Source organism: Rhinolophus hipposideros, assembly GCF_964194185.1.
Source record: "Rhinolophus hipposideros genome assembly, chromosome: 10".
Taxonomy (NCBI): domain Eukaryota; kingdom Metazoa; phylum Chordata; class Mammalia; order Chiroptera; family Rhinolophidae; genus Rhinolophus; species Rhinolophus hipposideros.
In genome coordinates this window covers 70137658-70160764 of record NC_138056.1, presented here as the reverse complement: position 1 = coordinate 70160764, position 23107 = coordinate 70137658, and the positions used below count along the sequence as shown (strand labels likewise).

At 35.2% G+C, this 23107-nt stretch overlaps 1 protein-coding gene across 1 annotated transcript in view; it reads left to right on the top strand.

The window, feature by feature from the left end:
- The window catches only part of TRPC6 (transient receptor potential cation channel subfamily C member 6), a gene marked incomplete at its 5' end in the record, with an annotated part of 117996 nt that overhangs the window by 52024 nt on the left and 42865 nt on the right, over positions 1–23107 (top strand). Inside the window, one exon of the mRNA XM_081062283.1 lies at positions 20365–21139. Coding sequence (XP_080918409.1) covers positions 20365–21139 — 775 coding nt within the window. The remainder of the gene's footprint in view (positions 1–20364; positions 21140–23107) is intronic.

Genomic DNA, 23107 nt, shown 5'->3' with positions numbered 1-23107 from the left:
GAGTTCCAAGGATATGTTATATTCTCGCTCACCTTCTGCCCTTTGTTCATGAATTTCTTCTTTCTAGAACATTCTTTTTTTTCTTACTGCACCTTTACCTGTCTAATTCTCAGCTCAGACATGTTCATCCAAACCAAAAATGTGAGTGTCATCCTAGTCCCTTCCTTTTATCTTCTTTCCATTTAATTGATCACCAAATCTCGAAAATTCTAAGACTCTTTGCTGTGGGCTATTTAAAAATATTTTCCATAAAAGACTCCGGATAGCCTCAGCAATCTTGAGAAATAAGAACAAAGTGGGAGGTATAACAATACTTGATTTCAAACTATACTACAAGGCTACAGTAATCAAAACAGCATGGTACTGGCATAAAAATAGACATATAGATCAATGGAACAGAATAGAGAGTCCAGAAGTAAATCCATATCTATATGCTCACCTAATCTACAACAATGGAAGCAAGAATGTACGATGGAGTAAAGACAGCCTGTTCAATAAGTGGTGTTGGGAAACCTGGACAGACACATGCAAGAAAATGAAGCTGGACCACCTCCTTACACCATATACAAAAATAAATTCAAAATGGCTTAAAGACTTAAATGTAAGATCTGAAACCATAAAATATCTAGAAGAAAATATAGGAAGAAACTTCATGGACATTACCCGGAGTAAGATTTTCACTGATATATCCCCTCGCGCGAGGGAAGTAAGAGAAAAAATAAACATGTGGGATTACATCAAACTAAAAAGTTTTTTCACAGCAAAGGAAACTATCAATAAAACAAAAAGGGATCCTACTGAATGGGAAAAGATATTTGCCAATGATATATCTGATAAGGGATTAATATCACAAATCTATAAAAAACTTACTCAACTCAACTCCAAAAAAACAAACAACCCAATTAAAAAATGAGCAGAGGACGTGAGGAGACGTTTTTCTAAAAAGGACATACAGAAGGCAAGAAGACATATGAAGAAATGCTCAACATCACTAACCATCAGAGAAATGCAAATAAAAACCACGATGAGATACCACCTCACTCCAGTCAAAATGGCTATCATCAATAAATCAACAAACAACAAATGCTGGCGCGGATGTGGAGAAAAGGGATCGTGCACTGTTGGTGGGATTGCAGATTAGTGCAGCCACTGTGGAAAACAGTATGGAGGTATCTCAGGAATCTGAAAATGGAACTACCCTATGATCCAGTAATTCCACTCCTAGGCATCTACCCGGAGAAATCCAAAACTCCAATTCAAAAATCAGTATGCACTCCTATGTTTATTGCAGCACTTTACACAATAGCCAAGATATGGAAACAACCGAAATGCCCATCGGTAGATGACTGGATTAAGAAGCTGTGGTACATTTATACAATGGAGTATTACAAAGCCATAAAGAAGAAAGAAATCTTATCATTTGCAACAACATGGATGGATCTAGAGAACATTATGTTAAGTGAAATAAGTCAGAAAGAGAAAGACAAGTACCATATGATCTCACTTATATGCGGAATCTAAAGAAAAGAATATGTGAATGAACTAATCAGAAACAGTTTTGGGGACACAAAGAAAAAACCGAGAGTTGTTAGATGGGTGGGGGGCGGGGTTGGGGATAAGGGGAAAGGTGAAGGGATTAGGAAGCAGCTGGTAACCACAAGATGGCCTCAGGGTTTTTTGAAAATTAATTTGGGGAACGTAATCAATAATGTTGTAAAGATTTTGTTGGGTATCCGATGGACATGCGTCCTATTTGGGAGACCACCTCAGGGATACTGTGGATGCCTGATCATGGCATTGTACACCAGAAGCTAAACATTAATGAATGCCAACTATAATTTTATATATATAATGTGATGGCTCAGTGTGAGGTCGCAGGGATAGTGGATGGGGGGAGGGGGGTTCACAGTGTGAGGGATATATATGATGAACGTCTAAGTATTACCTTGTCTTGTACACCTGAAACTAATAAAAAAAAAATCTTGAAGAATTTAAAAAAATAAATAAATAAATAAAATTTTTCCTACTTATTAAAACAAACCTGAAAGGTTGGTATTCTTATTCCCCTTTCATAGGAAGTGAAACTGAAGCTAAGAGAGCTTAAGTTACTGGGTTAGGATCACACACTTAGCATGTCACAAATCTGAGATTCAAATTTCATTTGACTTGAAAGCCAAAATGCTCTACTACATTGCCTTTCCAAAGCAAGAGATATACTAATGACCATTATATGTTTGTTCCAAAAATGTTATTACTTTGAGATATTTAACTTCATTTCATTTCATTGTTTTTTCCATGGTTATACAAAAATGAGTGGTTAATGTAATTGAACACTAGGCTTTTACACATTTTCAACTCTTTAAGATTTTTCCTTAGCAGTGGCTATTTTAAGTGAGACAATGAAACTTGATAGTTGCATGTGTATTTCTAAGTTAAAAAGTGAGAAATAATTAGAAAGTGATGAAGTAGGCGTTTTTGAATCAAAGAAAATAAATTACTTAAAAAATATTGTAGGTGGATCTCACTTACATGTGGAATATAACAACGTTGAGTAACTAGATGCAGAGAGTAGAACAGAGGTTACCGGGGTGGGGAGGCGGGAGAATGGGGAGATGTTGGTCAAAGGGTACAAAGTTGCAATTATGTAGGATAAGTAAGTCTAGAGATCTAATGAGGAGCATGATAATGATAGCTAATGATAATGTACTGAATATTAGAAATTAGCTACCAGTAGATTTCAGGTGCTCTCACCTGATGAAGAAAAAGATTACTATATGAAGAGATGGATATGTTAATTAGGTTGACTGGAACAATCATTTCACTATGTAATGTATGTCAAATCATCATGTTGTATACCTTAAATATATTCAATTTTTTATTAAAAATAAAATAAAATTCTTATCAGGAAAAAATGTCATTAAAGTTTTGGATCTCCTATACAAATAATAAATAAACAAGTAGATAAATAAAAAGTATTGCAGACACACTGTAGGAAATTCTACCACCCAGCTATCAATAGCCCTTGTTATCAAATTTTGCTGTGTTTTATAAAGATTGTATATATAGTACTGTATATACACATATGACCTGCAACTCACTATTTTGAGAAATGAGGGATATTGAAATGAAAGACCTAGCCTTAAAAAAAAACAAACAACGCTTTTGGAGTATGGTAGAATTACATTTGATGGTAGAATTATGTTTTGACATAAACACATTAAAGGCCTGGCATGTTGAAGCCCTTGTTTTTCCATGTGTTAATAAGTTTACCTGAGTGGCAATGATGGGCCTACAATTCCAAATTTATAAAAGTAAAGATAAACAGTAATATGAAGGAGAGGCTACTTTTAATTTGGAGGAATACTAATGAATTTATTACATCCAGGCAGTTGGCTATCATTGAGTAATTGTGTATTGACTTTGGCAAAGACAAAGCCTGTCCATTTTAGGAAGATATCTTTCAAATTAACAGCCATTATAATTTTAAAACCACCAATGAATTCAGGGATGAGAAGTAAGAGAAAAAGAAAGAATATTTCATCAAATGTTGATGTAAGAAGGGCAGAAAATTTCACATGGAATCACCATATCCATTCTTTTTTGTTATTATTGGTTTCAGGTGTACAAAACAATGTAATAGTTAGACATTTATACCCCTCACAAAGTGGTAACCCCTCTCCCCAATCTACTACCCCCTGCCATTGTATATAGCTGTTACAGTTCCACTGACTCTATTCCTCATGCTGTACTCCACGTCCTGTGACCATATATATATAAATATTTATATTTATATATTATATATATATATATAAAATCATAGTTGACATTCATTATTATTCAGCGTCAGCTTCAGGTGTACACTGCAGTGCAGTGGTCAGATACTTACATCATCCATGAAGTGGTCTCCCTAATAAGACAAATGTCCATTGGATATCCTACAAAATCTTTACAACATTATTGATTATATTCCCCAAACTGTCTTTTGTATCCCCATGGCAATCTTGTGGTTACCTATTGTGCTTTCTAATCCCATCACCTTCTCCCTCATCTCCACCCCCGCCCATCTAGCAACGGTCAGTTTTTTTCTCTATGTCTCTGAGACTGTTTCTGATTAGTTTGTTCATTCATTATATACTTTAGATTCCACATATACGTGAGGTTATATGGTATTTGTCTTTCTTTGTCTGACTTATTTCACTTAGCAAAATGTTCTCTAGGTTCATCCATATCGTTGCAAATGGTAAGATTTCATTCTTTTTTATGGCCAAGTATAAATGTACCATTGTATAAATGTACTACAGTTTCTTAATCCAGTCGCCTACCAATTGGCATTTCAGTTGTTTCCATGCCCTGGCTATTGTGAATAGCACTGCAATAAACATAGGAGAGCATAAATTTTTTCGAATTAGTGTTTTGGGTTTCTCTGGATAGATACCTAAGAGTGGAATTGCTGGGTTATAAAGTAGTTCCATTTCCATTTTTTTGAGATATCTCAATACTGATTTCCTTAGTGGCTGCACCAATCTGCAATCGCACCAGCAGTGCACGAGGGTTCCCTTTTCTCCAGATCCTTGCTAGCACTTGTTGTTTGTTCATTTATTGATGATAGCCATTCTGACTGGAGTGAGGTGGTAGCTTATTGTGGTTTTTATTTGCATTTCTCTAATGACTAGTGGTATTGAGCATTTTTTCACATGTCTGTTTGCCATCTGTATGTCCTTTTTAGAAAAATGTCTCTTCATGTCCTCTGCCGATTTTTTAATTGGGTTGTTTGGTTTTTTGGTGTTGAGTTTAATGAGGTTTTTTTTTTTTTTTTGGATTAATTTTGGATATTAACCCCTTATCTGATGTATCATTGATGAATATCTTCTCCCACTCAGTAGGATGCCTTTTTGTTTTATTGATGGTTTCCTTTGCTGTGAAAAAACTTTTTAGTTTGTTGTAATCCCACATATTTATTTTTTCTCTTACTTCCCTTACCTGAGGGGATATATCAGTAAAAATATTACTAAGGGTAATGTCTGCAAATTTGCTCCTATATTTTCTTCTAGAAGTTTTATGGTTTCAGGTCTTACATTTAAATCTTTAATCCATTTAAATTTATTCTTGTATATGGTGTAAGGAGGTGGTCCAGCTTCATTTTTTGCATATGTCTGCCCAGATTTCCCAGCACCATTTGTTGAATAGACTGTTTTTACGCCAATGTAAATTCTTGTTTCCATTGTCATAGATTAAATGACCATATAAGCATGGATTTATTTCTGGACTCTATTCTATTCCGTTGATCTATGTGTCTGTTTTTATGCTAACACCATGATATTTTGATTACTATAGCCTTGTATTATGATTTGATGTCAGATATTGTGATACCTCCTACTTTGTTCTTATTTCTCAAGATTGCTGTGGCTATTCGGGATCTTTTATGGTTCCATATAAATTTTAGGATTATATGTTCTATTTTTGTGAAAAATGTCCTTGGTAATTTGATAGGAATTGCGTTGAATCTGTATATTGTCTTAGGCAGTATGGACATTGTAACTATATTAATTCTTCCTATCCATGAGCATGGTATGTGTTTCCATTTATTTGTACATTTTTAAACTTCTCTCTTCAGTTTCTTATAAATTTCTGAGTAAAGGTCTTTAACTTCTTTGGTCAAATTTATTCCTAAGTATTTATAGTTTTTGGAGCAATTGTAAATGGGACTGTTTTCTTAATTTCTCCTTCTGATAGTTTATTATTGGTATATACAAAAAAAAATTAATTTTTTATCCTGCTACTTTACTAAATTCATGTATCAGTTCTAATAGTTTTTTTGTGGAGTCTTTGGGGTTCTCTCTATATATCATGTCATCTGCATATAATGACAATTTTACTTCTTTCTTACCAATTTGGATGCCTTTTATTGCTTTTTCTTGTCTCATTGCTGTAACTATAATTTCCAGAACTCTGTTGAATAAAAGTGGAGAAAATGGGCAACCTTGTCTTGTTCCTGATCTTAAGGGAAATGGTTTTAGCTTTTCCCCATTAAGTATTGTGTTAGCTGTGGGTTTATCTTATATGGCCATTATTATGTTGAGATATGATCCCTCTATTCTCGCGTTCTTAAGAGTTTTTATCATAAATGGCTGTTGGATTTTGTCAAATGCTTTTTCGGCATCTATTGATATCACCATATGACTTTTATTTTTCATTTTTTTAATGTGGTGTATCACATTAATTGACCTGTGGATATTGAACCAACCTTGCATACCAGGAATGAATCCCACTTGATTGTAGTGTATGATCTTCTTAATATTTGCTGAATTCTGTTTGCTAATATTTTGTTGAAGATTTTTGCATTTATATTCATTAAAGATATTGGCCTGTAGTTTTCTTTTTTTGTAATGTCTTTGTCTGATTTGGGAATCAGGGTGATAGTGGCCTCACAAAAACAGTTTGGGAGCCTTCCCTCTTGGATTTGTTGGACTAGTTTGAGGAGAATAGGTGATAATTCTTTTTTGAATGCTTCGTAAAAGTCACCTGTAAAGCCATCTGGTCCAGGGCTTTTGTTTGTTGGGAGCCTGTTGATTACTGATTCAATTTCACTGGTAGGAATCAGTCTATTCAGATTTTCCATTTCTTCTTGAGTTAGCCTTGGAAGGTTGTATGCTTCTAGAAAATTATCCATTCTTCCAAATTGTCTAATTTGTTGGTGTATAGTTCCTCATAGTATTTTCTTAATTTTTTTTGTATTTCTGTGGTGTCTGTTGTCACTTTTCCACTTTCATTTCTGATTTTATTTATTTGGGTCCTCTCTCTTTTTCGATGAATCTGGCTAAAGGTTTGTCGATTTTGTTTATCTTCTCAAAAAACCAGCTCTTGGTTTCATTGATCTTTTGTATTGATTTTTTTGGTTTCTATTTCATTTATTTCTGCTCTGATTTTTATTATCTCTTTCCTTGTGCTCCCTTTTGGCTTATTTTGCTGTACTTTTTCCAGTTCCTTTAGGTGTAAGGATAAACTATTGATTTGAGATTTTTCTTGTTTTGTTAGGCCTGCATTTCTATGAATACCATATCCATTCGTAATGTTTTATGCATCATTAGAAAAATTTTGAACTACTTTATTTTCCACTTACAAGTGCCTCGAATAATGATTTCAAGTAGAGCAGAATATTTGAGTAATGATCGGATACATCTTTTAAAATCTCAAATGTAGTATGACTGAAATGATTTATTCTTTCTCAATTCATTGTATTTAATTTCAGCCAACAATAAATATTTATTAGGTGAAATCCTGTCTAACCTATGAGAAAATATAGAATTTTTGCTTTTTTACTCTCCAGTGAAGATCAAAGTTTGTTTCACCACAGAGTTAGTCTCTTCAAAGTTTAGTGGAATCTCTGTTTTATTTAAAATGTTTTATGAGGAAGACAAAAGTACAGAAAATTCCAGGTAGTTGAGGATACTGGCAACTGCCTAGCTTCATCTTCTAATATATCTTAGAAACCATACAGAACAAGAAAGAGTAAGTAAAACTTCATAGAAATCATGTCCATGGCACAACTTGAAGACAGGGAATGACCAAACTTTAAAATAACTGAAAGAAGAAAAAAGACAACACCTACTAAATCCTTAAAAGAACAAAATTCAACCAAGTTAATTGGAAGATCTAATTGGCTTTATTAAATTATCCATGAATCAGGCAGCATTTCATCTCCCAACCGGAAGAGCACTCCTGGGGGCTGTACAAAATGGAAGGTTTTTATAAGGAAAAGGCATGGGCTAAGGGACCTATTAACAAAAGAAAAAAAAGGATTGTTTTTAGAGTAGGACATATTTTGGGGGAAGGGAACTGTAGGGGTTTTTGTTATGCAGATTGCCTCTTCTTTCAATGCATGATAGAGAAGACCCATGTGACAGATTACCTCATGATGTTGACCAGAAAATTCCAGACTGGTTGATTAAGATTATGGGAGAGGATGAAACAGCAAGTAGATCAGATATTAAATCTCGGTTTGGTATCCTGGGCTTTAGCACAAGTGGCATCATTTTGGGCTTGTGGTTTTTCTCTGATAATCCTAATATGGACTCTCTCATCCTCCTGCCACACCTCCTCCACCCTGGCCTGCTTTGGAGCAAATGAGTACCAAGAAAATCTACAGGGAAGAGATGAGAAGAAAGCTAGTGAATAGCCTCAGGTTGATCTAAAACTACTGTCACAAACTATGTCTACCTTAAGTCTGAAAAAAAAGGTGTTCTTGTAGATCAGGGCATAAACTTTCAGGGAAATAATTTAAAAGTAGGCACAGTTTGAAAGACAGTTCTTTAAAATGTGTACCTTGTAGGTGAAAGGCAAAAATGAAGTGAAAAGCATCTTTTGGTTGTTAAGTAGTAAAAGAGAAAAGAGGCAAAAGGGAAAAAGCTTTTGTCCTGGAATTCAGTAGATAATCAAAATATTGAAGGAGCAACCCCATCGCCCACCACCAAAACAACCAACAATACACTAAGGTATCTGAATTTTGCAGTTCTGACAAAAGAGGATGCCACTCACTCGTGATCAGCCTCTACCTAATCCACAGTGGCCTTTGCAAATTCTCAGGGAAGCTGGAGTGAAACAGTGAACCAAACTCTGCTTTGCCTATCATATGATTGGAGCTTTCCTCCAATAAGGTAACAGTGTCAATATTTCCCTTTCTTTATTATGCCGGCTTTGTACTAAATACTTACTTTTTCCAAACTAATCTGTATTCTTCAGGACATACAAAGATAGAAAAGCTGTAAAAATAAAGTCAAGAGAATGTTTAACACAGAAAAGAGGTGGTATGGTGGTCACTTGTTGAAGTGGAGGGGGAGATAGTATTCAAAATTGGCACACAGAGGTCTTCAAAGTTATCAGTGGTCTAATGTGGTCTTAGATGCAGGGGAGGCAAGTTATAATGATTTTATTATTAAACTTAAAATGTGGCTCTCTTCAGCATGTATGTTTTCTGATAATAAAAATAAGATTTAAAAAATGAAGTATGACATCTATAAACCTAAATTTACAATCTTGCTTTACCATTTGTGGTAAGTATGAACTTAAGAAAACATTTTCTGTATATAATGACTAGTCCTAGGCATTGTAGAGTGTGTTGTTGTTGTTATTGTTGTTGTTGTTGTTTTAAGGGTATTCAATCTTAGCTCTTTTTAGCTGTATTAAAAAATAACACTTTTCCTGATGTACTCATATACCATCCCTATTTTGGATCAATCCTGAAACATTTCTTCATGTGTGAAGTCGAAGCAACAACCTTACCAACTACAGTAAAATTAAATAAAATAACATTGATAAGAGACTGGCACATAGTAAAAATATAGTAAACATCAGTTCCCATTCTCCCAATTCTAGTCAAATTAAGTGAATGCATGTTCGTAAGAGTTTATCCAGTAGTTTTATTTATAAAGCTAGAAAAATAAGTGTATGTATGTAGTGAACTTACAATTTACTTGACACAAATTAGTTTGTACAAAATCAAACAACCAAATTGCCATATTTCATTTTTACTGAGAGAGGATAAATATGGCAAGTAAAATTTCTTTAAAATACTGTAGAATAGTAACAATTAAGGCTAATCATTGACCACTTATTACTATCAAGTAGTAAATGCTTTACATTTTCTTTACCTCAATTGTTAAGAAGATTGAGTTAAAACTTGTAGAGCACTTAGTATTATACCAGGGCTATAAGTCACATTTTTCAAGTAAAATGCACATAATATTGTAACCTTCTTACCAATCCTGTGAAATAGGAACATTATAATCTTTATTTTGGAAGAAGCCAGAGAATCAACAAATGGCCAGGTCAGAACTGGAACACATGTCTGGTTACTCCAGCATCTGTGTTTTTATCGACTGTGAATCTGGGGTGTTTGATGGAAATTTATGAATTTGGGCACTACAGGAGGAAAAAAAAATTGTAGCTAGAAAATGTCTGACATTATGATGCTAGGAATGGTATAAAGGACAAAATTATGAAATAGACATAAGTTTTGAAAGTCATTGGGCAACATTTACTATTTATGATGCTTTCTAACCTTTTGGCCTTTGTTTCAAAGGGAGCAGCCCATTTAAAAGAGGGCAATGTGAATTACTGGGAGATCTTAGTTATATCATATTACTATGTAAAACTTGGTTGACTTAGTTTTGTGACCATATTCATATTCAAATATAAAATTCTCTTATTCCCACAGACCTATGATCTAAAAACTGGTGTGTTACTAATGAGATCACATCCTTCTGGTAGGAGAAATACTAAATGAATAGACTGTCATTTTTATGGGAAGTGAAGCAAATGTGGTTACAGCTTCAGAGTGGTCTGTCTACCTTCCCCTCAGCTACCTGAATGATGCAGGAACATTAGGAAGAGTCATGTTGACTTCGTAAATACAGTATACACTTTTCAAAATTTAACTTTCTGAAGGCAGAGGTAGTTTGTGTAATATGGTTGGTACACATTTGGTTATTGATAAATGACATTCTAACTGTATAGTAAAAACTAGGTTCTTGATATGGAATAAAAGAGTTTTGGAGACTCCTAAAAAATGTGACAAAACAAGATGATCTCCATTTCTTTTATCCACACCCTTTTCTTTCTAGTATTCATCCATTATGACATTGACTCATAAAACATTTTGTGCTTCTTGTAATTAGCACTGGAATATGAAGATGAGTTCAAGTTTTAAGAGCCCATGTATACAAGAAGGGTAAGGCAAATACATAAATGGGGATGAAGAGAAAAGAATGGAACACGTTTTAAGAACACTGCTAGCAAGGCTGAAACACAGAATATGCTGAAGATTAAAAACAAAAAAAAACACTAAGGCAATGAAAATGCTTTTTCAGCCATGTTTATGTACAGAGCAAGAAAAGAAAAGAGGAAAGGTCAATCTGTTGTTTTGGGCACATTGTACAAATGTAAGAGATGACATGGGGGAAAGAGAAGCTATTTAATGGCTACTTAGCTTTCATCTTGTTTATTAAGCATACCATTTCCAACCTGGTCAGCATTAAGCAATTATGATTAAGAAGAGCATGAAACCATAATAGATGAGGGATCGGATTACCTTAAGCTGAATTTCACAAATCAGGAATTTCACAGTAACCCTGCAAAGTAACTTTCTATCCCTTCCCCCCCCCCCCACCACCCATTGTATAGCTAGGGAGTCTGAGGCTCAGGGAGATGACATAGCTGGTAAACAGCAAATCAGGATTTCCGATAAAGCCTGGCTTTCGTCCAAGTTATGTTCTTTCCAATATTGCACATGGCTCCCCAGAGTTGCTTCAAGTTCAGATCCCTAAGGACTCAGGTCTCAGCAATCCTAAATTTATCCTTAATTTTTTCTAAACTTGGGACCTTGAATTATGTAAGCTGCAAACGCCTCAGAGCAAAACTCCTCGAGCTGGGAACTCAATACTTGAGTTCTGAAGCTTGAATCTCCTAAATTGGAATCCTTAGCTCTTTGGGAATTACCTAAATTTTCATATTTCAGCTCTAGGGTATAGTCCTAAGTGCTGAACTGAGAATAGCAATGGAACCCAGACCCTAGCCTTCTCCCTGCACTTAAACTGAGCCAGGAATCAGAAGTGCTTTGAGGGAGGGAACTCTTGTGCACCCCAGCTACAATGGACTCTTTCTGTTTTTCTGGACTATTGACTTACGTAATAAGTGTGGTTCTCTCTGCCTACAGGGATTCTTCTTTTCTCTCCTCTCTTCTGGCTTTTCCCTCATTCCCAGAATAATGGGTCAGAAGGCTTTCCCTGACCCACAGACTATGTCATTTATATAGTACATCACATCTTCCCTTTGATAAAAGATTGCCCTGTAATCTTTTATTTACATCTCTTTTTTTCTGCCATGCTTAAGTGTTTTTTCCTGCTATATTCCCCATGTGCCTAGCACAGTGCCTGGAACTGCAAATATTTGCACTAATGAATGAAGGAACTGTTAAGATCCTGATGGTGGATGTGAGGTTTGATGGTGTTATCTAAAAATCATACCACGTCAGCAAAGAAAGGCATCCACAATTTTTATTTCAAAATAAATTAAACTATGTACAACATTATCCAAACTTCCATTTCTCCACATTGCCCTCTTTTAGACATGCCCGACTCACATAGACTTATACCTGCATTGTGAACAGTTGGCCCGTGTGGTAATGGTTGAGAGCACGTTCCAGAGCTATTGTGGAAGTCCATTGCTTTAGCACCGTCATCTCCTGCAGTCAGCAGCTTTGGCTTGTGACGTACACATAATTTCAACAATTCTGCGTGTTTCTGTGATATCATATCACCCTCTTCACCCTCAGAATCAAGAGTTGTTCATCCTAAGTCTCATATGAGCATCAGCTTAAAATGCAGATGGATGAATCTTAAAGGTTCATTTTTTAATTTTTTAAGATAATGGACTGCCTGAAATTGAATGTGGGTGTTTTTCCTGACAGATAGCTTATAGAAGGGAAAAATAAGCTCAGAAAGGTGAGAACTGATGATACATCCGTGACTCATAATAAAAAATTATACACTTACCATTTGATTAATCATAGCAGTCAAATTCACTTATAAGTGTGTGCTGGGTGTTGTTGTCTTGGCTCTCCTGGCCACTTTCCACCATTTGCACACTGTCCTCTGCCTGAACGGATGGCATCAATGCAGACCTGTGTGGATTGATCGATGGTATCCTTTGTTCCCAAGCTTTCAGTTGGTGCAGCCCATGGGAAGCCACTATGAGATAGCAGAGGGCAGGAGAGTGAGTTTGGGGCATCAATTTCACAGGCTCTCTCTTTGAGGGTTAGCTGTTAATCTCTACCAGAAACTCTGTCAAGTGGCCCTTGCCTTACAGTTACCTCCCTGTTTTAAATTCTGATAACTGCTCCCTCCTTATGCCCCTTCAGGCCTAAGACTACACACTCTTAGAACTGGGTACCCCAGTGTGCCGTGTTGGATTTCCCTCACTCCTGCTCACGTATTCCTTGAGTTTCTTCATTAAACTCCTCAGATTGCCCAATTTAAATATGCCATCTTTTTCTTTCCTGGAATCTGTCTTACACAGAAGTTATTTGTGGAGTGGGGAAATGTGCTTGTGTAATGTGGTGGCTATTGGTAATGGAAACAAAGAGTTTAAACTCTTTGTTTAATGAGATAATTGGGATATATTTTGCTTGTATCACACATAAAGTTTTTAATATTACCAAGAGTACACTATCTAAATAGATCAAAATAATTTAATGCACCCAGAGATCTCCTGAAGAACATTTCAAACAGGGAAGACATCACACATGAAATAAATTAAACCACAAACAGTAGGCTGAAAAGAAACAATGATATTTCAGACTTAATTGCTTTATTAAAAAGGTTAAATTTCTATAACTGTTCCATTATTTGTTCATGTTTTTATTCTTTCACATAGTTAGGTTTCTAATCTATACAAAAATTGGTGATAAAAATAAGCAAAAAGTATGTAACACACAAGACATTTTTCACTCACACTTTTGCTGGTTCTTAATTAAAAGTGACAAGCAGTTCAGGCTACTATCATTTTGCTTGAGAAGTAATAAAGCAGGGGTATGATGTCGTGTGACTGATCAAAAGGAAAGTTAGTATTTTGATGAAATGAGAAGAGTCCATGGGGAAAATCAGAGCTGATTGAATCAAAATAAACTATCTGGAGGTTAAGGAGATTTGGAAACACATTATGAAAATGGGTAGTTATGCTCTCTCTCCATGCAATATCAAGGGTGGGCACAGAGAGCAGGAGAGATGAGAGAATATTAGTTCTGCCTTTAAGGACAAGAAAATCTCTACTTCTGGATCAAGGACAAGTCACAAGGATGCCCTTAAAAAAGATGCCTTTCAACTTTCTTCGTTCCCTACTGAGCTTGTTGCTTATTTGAAAAGAATATAAAATATCTTATATACACCGGGACACACTGTGGTTCAACCTTTATGTTGTGTTTCTTTTTTGTTTGTAAGATTGTACCTCATAGTGATTTGCTATCAGCTTAATGGGGAACAAACAGGCTTTGAACTTTATTCCTTTGACGGGAGGGATTCATGCATTCGACAGTTATGTACGAAGTGCTTACAATGTGCCTGTCTGCTGAGCACTTGGGATTCAGTGGTAACTAAGGTAAAAAAGTCCTTGTTCTCATGGGATGAAGGGAGACCACTTTAATTGTTTACTGCTCCCTCAACCCTGGAGGAAGGGCAGGGGTATGTAATCATAGATGAAGTAGACAGAGTAATAACACTCTCATTTTAATAAAATCAGAATCAAACTAGTTTTATTATTCATCCTAAAGTAGTCTACAAAATTGTTAGTTGTGTTGATTGTTAATCTCTAAATACCCAAGTCTAATTTTTCCCATGGATAACTTCATGTGATAAAATATGTATTCTGGAATTTCCTTTGTTTTTGCCTTCCTAGGGTGAATCTAAAAGTCTACTCTTCTGACTCTTCCATGTTGCCTGGGATAGTTACATGTCATTTACATTTCTAATGCTTTTGCTTTAGTAGAATTGTGTTAGAATTCAAATATTTTCAAGGATTTTGAATCAAAAAGCAAAAGTTAAGCTAGATACTTAATATGGAACTTAATTTATATAGGAGCAGTTTCATTTGATAAAAGTGCATCATGTTTGAATAGGAAGTAGGGGAAATTACTGAACAGGCTCTGGACTCAAGTACACAGTCCATTTGACTCAGAAACTAATTTGTGTTGCTGGCATTTTCAACAGAGATGAATTATTTCATCTCTCACTATCTGGGGCAACAGGCACTATTCCACCAGCAAAAAGAATCAGGAAAATGAGGTATGTAAAAACTGTTGATTTTCATGACCTAATAATAAATATTTGAATACCATGGAGGCTATTTTTACACTCTGTCTTAGAACTGGTATTTATATATTGTGATTTAACAAATTTTAAAATTGCAGACATAAAATGTACATAACTAAATATTTAACCATGCTAAACATGGCTAAATGGATGAAGAAAAATTCTTAATAAATATTTTTCCATAGAAGAACCGCCTTTGCAAAATGTGTTCCCTTTAGGTGGAATGAAAATATCTCTTTTGTTGACATAGTTCTTTGGGCTGTTCCTCTTTCTAGTAGATGATTTTTCTAGGTTACACATATAATTAATGTAGAATTCTATAATATAGTGTTATAAAATCCATTCTCAGGGAGGTAATCTAACCTAGCAATATGTAGTATCTTTCTTAAAAGGCTACAAATGTTTGTTAGTTAAAAAGTTGTTTTACACATTTTGCTTTTGCCTCTGAAAGTCAGGGATTAAGCAAATAGCACCTGTGAAAAAAATAGTATGTATGGAGCCTTTTGTTGCTTTAGACTGCAGTTAGGGAAGACAGGGAATCAACAAAGCATGCATTTTGTTCTGTCAATATACAAACAGCTGTCCCTTTCTCTCACTATCCCTGCAAGGAGTACTGCCTTCATTGTGCAAGCAATAGTTATCTTTCTAGAGCAATTGTAAATAACCTCTATAAACATTCTGTATCTGGCTTTTGTGTTGACGGAGTGCTAAAGAGATGATAATCCAGGTCTTTAAAAAAATCATGATATCATTGCATGTATGATTAACATTTATGATCCCAATGACAGAGACAGGAGATGCAACTGAAGAAAACATTTTCTATGGAAATATTTTTGCTGTTCTTTCTAAAGGATGGAAGTTATAGGTATGAAAGCCATGATAGTTTAGAAGGGAATAAGACATATTATTAAGAGTAGTGGCTTGCTAAAGTAGAACTTACTCAAATAAACTAATTTAAATCATAAATCATTATTTTAAAATTTTAGAATTAAAGATGTCACAACTCAGGCTTATTCTTCCTTAGTGTAAATAATTTAGAGGTGTTATGTAAAAAAATAAAATTTGGAAACCAGATTAAAAATTGAGGTATGAGTAGAGCTACTGATTATATTTGTTCTTTCTGTAAAGAGACAAAAACAATTTACAACAATTACCATTGCCGACCTTGCCTTTTCATGGGTCTTCTAATTGAATAACAGCTGAAAAAATGATAAAATCAGTGTCCTTCTTGTTCATGTAAGTGCACATTCCTGTAGCTATAAAAAACAATGAAACCCAAATTTCACTTTTCACATTCATAATTTTAATTGACTCTGGAAATAATCCTGTGACATAGGCTGGAATAATTATTTCTCCCATTCTTAGGAAGACAAAGAGCCCAAAACAGGCTTGGTTCTTGGTCTTTTAGAACTTGGTACTATTTTGTGTTATTGTGTCCTTTTTTTTTTTTTTTTTTCAGTTACAGGAGAAATTTTCTTGCAAGTTCTCACTCTTAGTACTTTTGTCTCACTTTTATAAATCCCACGATCATAGCCCTTTTCTCCCTTAATTTTACATTTTTTTCTTTTTCAAAGCATTATCCACGTTCAGCAGATACCTCTCTTCCCCCTAATCATTGAACTTCCTCTTGTCTACACAGAAACTATAAAATGCAATATGTACAAAAGACAAGAGAGGAGGTAAAGGCTAAAGAGGTCTCTAGACCAGAAAAGTGCCAGAGAGGAAAAAAGTGAGCTCAGAATTTCAGATGGAAGATGATGCATGGTTGCTCATATAACAAATCTTTGGTGACCTCTTGTCTCTTCTACCTCATCCATCTTGTTAACTCAGACATAATTCTGCTTTTCTGGAAACTCACCCCTAAGAATCATCTTTTGTCCAAATCAGTACTAGTGTCTGGCTAATTCTGAGGGAAAATTGCACTCTCTTTGAAAAAACATTATAATTAATAATTATTTTTTTTAAATGGAAAAGAATATCCACCAAAGATCACTAGCTATTTGAGGAAAAACTCTAATATGAGATATAGAGAACAAAGCAAACGAACATCAAAAAGTAACTTAAGAGTAAATTTTCTGAAGTGCTCTGATCTATGCGGTCTTTATCACCAGCATCTCCAGAATTAGATAAGAGAAGATAGTGTGTCTTTGAAGGCTGAAAAGGGATACTGTGGATGCCTGATCATGGCATTGTACACCAGAAGCTAAACAATAATGAATGCCAACTATAATTTTATATATATAATGTGATGGCTTGGTGTGAGGTCGGAGGGATAGTGGATGGGGGGAGGGGGGTTCACAGTGTGAGGGATATAAATGATGAACGTCTAAGTATTACCTTGTCTTGTACACCTGAAACTAGTAAATTAAAAAAAAAGAAACAGTTGAAGAACAAAATGATGTTATTAAAAATTAAAAACATAACAGCAGAAAAAAATTTCAAAAGATACATAGGAGCATAAAAATAAAGCAGTACTCCACAGTATAATGCAAAACAATAAACATTTGGAAAATGGGAAAGAAAATATAAGAAAGTTAAAGTATAATTCCAGAATGTTCAACATCCAAAAAGGAGTTCCAGAAACAGCATTGAAAGCAGCAAACAAAATTATCAGAAAACATTAATAAGTCAAAAATGTGTTTGTCAGAAAAGAAGGACACGTTTTTCCAGATTAAAAGGTTTACTGAGTGCTCAGAACTATGGAGGGAAAGAGATTCTCTCCAATAAAAAAATCATGTAATTTTAGGTTACCAGAGACTAAGAGAATATCCAGAACCGTATTTCTTAATAGCAAGTACAAAAACTAGAATCTAACAGAACAAGACTTTCAAAATTAGTATCAACCTAGAATTCTCTACCCAGCCAAATTACCAGTTAAGGTTGGTGATAGTAGAGAGTCATTTCTGGACATGCAATATTTCAAGAAATTTACCTCCCCTGTTTGCTTTCTCAGTCAGCTACTGGAGGATGTGCTGTACTAAACAAGGGAGTAAACTAAGAAAAAGAAGGATCTGCAATACAGAAAACAAGAAACCCAACACAAAAAAGAATCTTTGGGATAATGTTAAAAGGAAGATTCAAGAACAACATACATTTTTCACATTTACACAGCAACCAGTCCAGATTAGCAAATCAGAAGGCTACAGAAGAGATTCTTCCAGAAGTCAAAATTGAAAACACACATACGCACACATAATGTGTTGAATGTATTAAAATAAGATTTACATTGAAGAAGAGAATTTTGCTGAATTAGTCATAAGTACCTAGAACATTAAGAATGTGAATACTTAATTCATAGTATTGAATTATGAGAATTCAATTGAAGAAAGAGAATTTTTAACTACTGGGTTTCAGAACATAAGGCAGCTGCACCAGAAAAGACACCACAGTATATTGCTTATCATAGCTATGCCTAGCACTTGTATTGTTATAATGTAAATAGTATCTGACAAAGGTTATGCTATAACTATCTTGGAATAATAAGGGGCCAGGAAGCTTGTTTGTGTGTGTCTATGTGGGTGTATATGTGAGAAGGGTGTGAAGGTATGGTAGGAAATTTTGAGAGTGAGTTAAATCCTGAACTTTTGTAATGGGAAGCCCATAGATAATGCTAAATCTCGAAAGTCAAGAAATAGCAACATTACCACGTCATATGGATATAAGGATTTAAATTATCAAATAGTCAGATAAAATAATTGACATGTATTGCCTCTGAGGATCCAGAAGAAGGGAAAATGAAGAACAAGGGACTGCTGTTTTTTGTATCAAGCTTACAGAGTCCTTAAAATATGTACATGTGTAACTTGAATAAAATTAAAAATGGAATTGAAAACAAAACAATAGTTTTTGAAAACAAAACAGTTGTAGAAATCACTCCTTTATTACTTAATAAAAGTTACATATACATTATCTAAAGATACATGTTGGAAATTATTAATTTTATAATGTATGTCTGGCTGTTGGCCCTTTATATCGTTTACAAGGTTGTCTCTTTAATAAAACATCAGCCCAATTGGTTTTGAAGAGGCCTTGGATAGCTAAAAGATTCACTGTTGAATGAAAATCTGTGACACATATTTGTGAATATGGCAGCACACCCTTCAAGCTACTTTTAAAACCATAATCTATTTCTGAGTTGCTAACTTATTAGGGCATCACACTACCACAGAAAACATTGCCTGGAGATTTGGTATCAAGATGGATTAGTGTTAGGAGGGAAAGAGATTTAGGTTATCTAGGCCTGGCCACATTGGAGGTGAAGATGGTTTATGGGGTCTTTGGATTTATTTAAATTCTCTTAATTCTGGGAAATTTGTGATTGTCTTTAAAGAAGGAGGGCTCTTAGAACATTTATAAAGACAGGAAGCATCTATTACATCAATAATCAATCACAACTTTTTCCCTCTTTTCAAACTCCCCTATAACCTGGCCCTTCCCTCTTCTGTAGGAACTTGTTCTCTTTATGTTTCCAGTTAGTGGTAATGATGGCGCTTGAGCCTTTCAAGCTCAAAAAGACCTTAAGACATAAAGTTATGACTCAATAAGGAAAAAAAAATCCCCATTGTAGCATTTTGATCAGAGGAGCAGTCACTTATTATCACAGACTGAAGGCCCACATTGAAGGCAGGCCACCTCTTTTAAAACTGTCTCCATCACAGAAGAATTCCTTCCCACCTAGCACCTTGATCACAGTTTTCTCAAGTTTCTAATAAATTTTAGAACAACACCTAGCAGAGTCCAAGCATTAATGGTCCCTGTTAATGAAACCTATGCTGTAGCATCCAGTTGATCCCTCTGTTAGAGAAAGCTCTCCACCTGCACCTGACCCATGTGCCACCCTCCTATACACACTCTCACCTGACTCCTACTCATCCTCCCATTTTTAGCATGTCACTTTCTCCTAAAAGCTAGGTTACATGATCCTGGCAAGTCATTTGGTTTATCATGACAATTAAACAGCTGACAACAAGGTAATATGCTCATTGCCCTATTTCTCTTTAGACTGCAAGAATTATAAGGGCACAAAAGTTTCTGTTTTTTTTCACCATTGGTTTTTCTGGGCCTTACACAATGTCTGGGCCTGGCGTAGGAGACATTCAATAAATATGTGTTGACTTGAATGGATTTGCTATTTTTCTACTTTTTAAAACATATCTTCATACTCTATATCGTAATGGTGACTGATTATTGGTTTTTCTTATGTCTGTAGTAGCTGTAATTGTAAAACACGAGTTAGTCTCTATGTGATTGCCACAGAGAGATGATGGGAATTGCAAGAGTCTCCACCCCAAATTGGAATGTTAGCATATGCAAAGTGCTTGCTTTCTTAAAGGAGAGTTCTTGGAATTCATTAACAAATAAATGCATCTTCATTTTACATTATAGTTGGTCTAGAGACCATGAGACAACATCTAATATGCTTGAGGATTGCATTAGATGGCAAGTCATTTGGCACACTAAAATGCTCTTAATAGGATTTGTTCACAATCTTTCTATTTTATTACAGCCGAAGCACCGACAACAGAATGGCTCACCGGCGGCAGACAATTCTCCGGGAGAAGGGGAGAAGGTTAGCTAACCGAGGACCAGCATATATGTTTAATGATCATTCAACAAGCCTGTCTTTAGAGGAGGAACGCTTTTTAGATGCAGCTGAATATGGCAACATCCCAGTGGTGAGGAAGATGTTAGAAGAATGTCTCTCACTCAATGTTAACTGTGTGGATTACATGGGCCAGAATGCTCTGCAGTTGGCAGTGGCCAATGAGCATCTGGAAATTACAGAACTTCTACTCAAGAAAGAAAATCTCTCTCGTGTTGGGGATGCCTTGCTTCTAGCTATTAGTAAGGGTTATGTTCGGATTGTGGAAGCCCTTCTTAGTCATCCAGCTTTTGCTGAAGGAAAGAGGTTAGCAACCAGCCCCAGCCAGTCTGAACTCCAACAAGATGATTTTTATGCCTATGACGAAGATGGAACACGGTTCTCCCATGATGTGACTCCAATCATTCTGGCTGCCCAGTGCCAGGAATATGAAATTGTACACACCCTCTTGCGGAAGGGTGCTCGGATTGAACGGCCTCATGATTATTTCTGCAAGTGCAGCAAATGCAACCAGAAACAGAAGCATGACTCCTTTAGCCACTCCAGATCTAGGATTAATGCTTATAAAGGCCTGGCAAGTCCAGCTTACCTGTCATTGTCAAGTGAAGATCCAGTCATGACAGCTTTAGAACTTAGCAATGAGCTGGCAGTGCTGGCCAACATTGAGAAAGAGTTCAAGGTAGGTCTTTAACAATAAGGACTTCACCCTCTACAAGTGGAAGTCAAGGTCTATTTACAAGCTTCCACTGTGTGCTCAGCATTGTGCTAGTTATGGTGGACAGTAGGTAATGTTATGGTTTTTCAGCAAACTCGGTTATTATTATATGTAGTACAGGTGGTGATCGCTACCATTTAGAGATATTCGACTATGTACTAGACATTTTATATTTATTATGTCTAATCTTTGTCACAACCTTGAGAAGATATTAGTTCCTTTTCAGATGGAGAAATGGAGGTATAAAAAGGTTAAGTAAGGCCCAAGATCAACAACTGGTAAATGACAGAGCTGGGATCAGAATCCAGGTATGCTGTACTCTAAAACCCATGTTCTTTCTCTTCTAAAACACTGTTTCTGTATTCAGAGCGTGATGATAGATGCTGTTGATGTCAGAAAGATGAACAGGCTGAAGGAAGTCACAGTTAGACTTCAGAAACACATACATACATACTTGCTGCATAGTGTAAATACTGACATTGAAAAACAGAACTCTGAAATTGCTCCTTCAAATGTATACGGGAGCTTCTCACAGCTACAATGATTTGATGCTCATCATCACTTAGTTTAAAAATAAGTGAATGATTTCTTCCTTAATATTCAGAATAGCTACATCTTTCCTTCTTCTCCTTGAGCTTATATTTCCAGTCTAATTTCCTCCACAAATGTGATTCCTAATATAATAGTTTTTATTGTATAGTCTCTCATAATTACTATATATATGTGAAATTTTATATATGTATATACTTATATATGTATATATGAAATATATACATGAAATTTTAGAATTTTTTTATTTCCTGTGGTTATAAGGCTCCGGATATTAAAAATATTCTGGAGTTACTATTACATCTATTATTTGTGAATTGAACAAAACTATATAAATTGAACACCGTTGTTCAAAATAAAAAATAAATACAAATTTTGAAAAATTAATTTTGAATATATGACACAATACTGGAAATGAATTTTTAGTTGGATTAACCATGTTCACATTTTTTGCTATGTATTTAACAAAAGAAAAAGGTATATCCTGGTAAAAGTGTCTTGGTATGTTACTTCAGTATACACACACACACACACACACACACACACACACACACACACACACGCAGGGCACCAAAAAAGTGTACATACATTTTAAGAAAGGAAAAACTATATTAATATATACCAATAACAAAAGATGAATACAAGTCATATTTGACTTCTGCAATTACAAGAGGTGCTCAAAGTGGTTGCCATCAGCATCCAGACACTTCTGATTACGGTGAACTACTGCTTGAGCAACGTTGACCAAAGTGTTAATCTCTTAAGATGTGTATACGTTTTTGGGGGCTTTAATTATAGATACATATAATTAAAGATTACATGGAATAAAAATGAAAGAGGGATGACAGTGGGTGGAAAAAATACATCTTGATATGATCTGATAAATACCTTACTGAATTATTCACACTGAATCTGAAAGAAATCCATGTATTTTAGCCAACGTCCCATGAAAATTTTGAGTTCTGGAAACCATTTCAAGTCACATTAAAAAGACTCAGCCTCACTAATCTTTTCTGCCTTGCCCATTTGAGCTGCTTTTCTTTCTAGCTAATGATGCATCGTAAAGATAAGTGTTAAGAATAGTTTAAAAGAACCACTTACGTTTAAAAACATAAAAACATTATTTTTGCATTCAGTATTCCTGGATACTGATGCCATCTTTGCCATCTTCTCACTGGACTCCCTTTCAAGAGTGATGTACTCTTTGACAATTTTTGAAGAATGAAATGGTGAGTATGTTAAGAGGACAAAAATTATTGTTTCTATCACCACCAGCACCATACATCTAAATTCAGAACATCCTAACATGAACAAGCATATTGTGCTTTTATCACTAAGCTTTATCTTCAACAGAAATGTGTAGTAGGGAAGAGGAATTCAGAA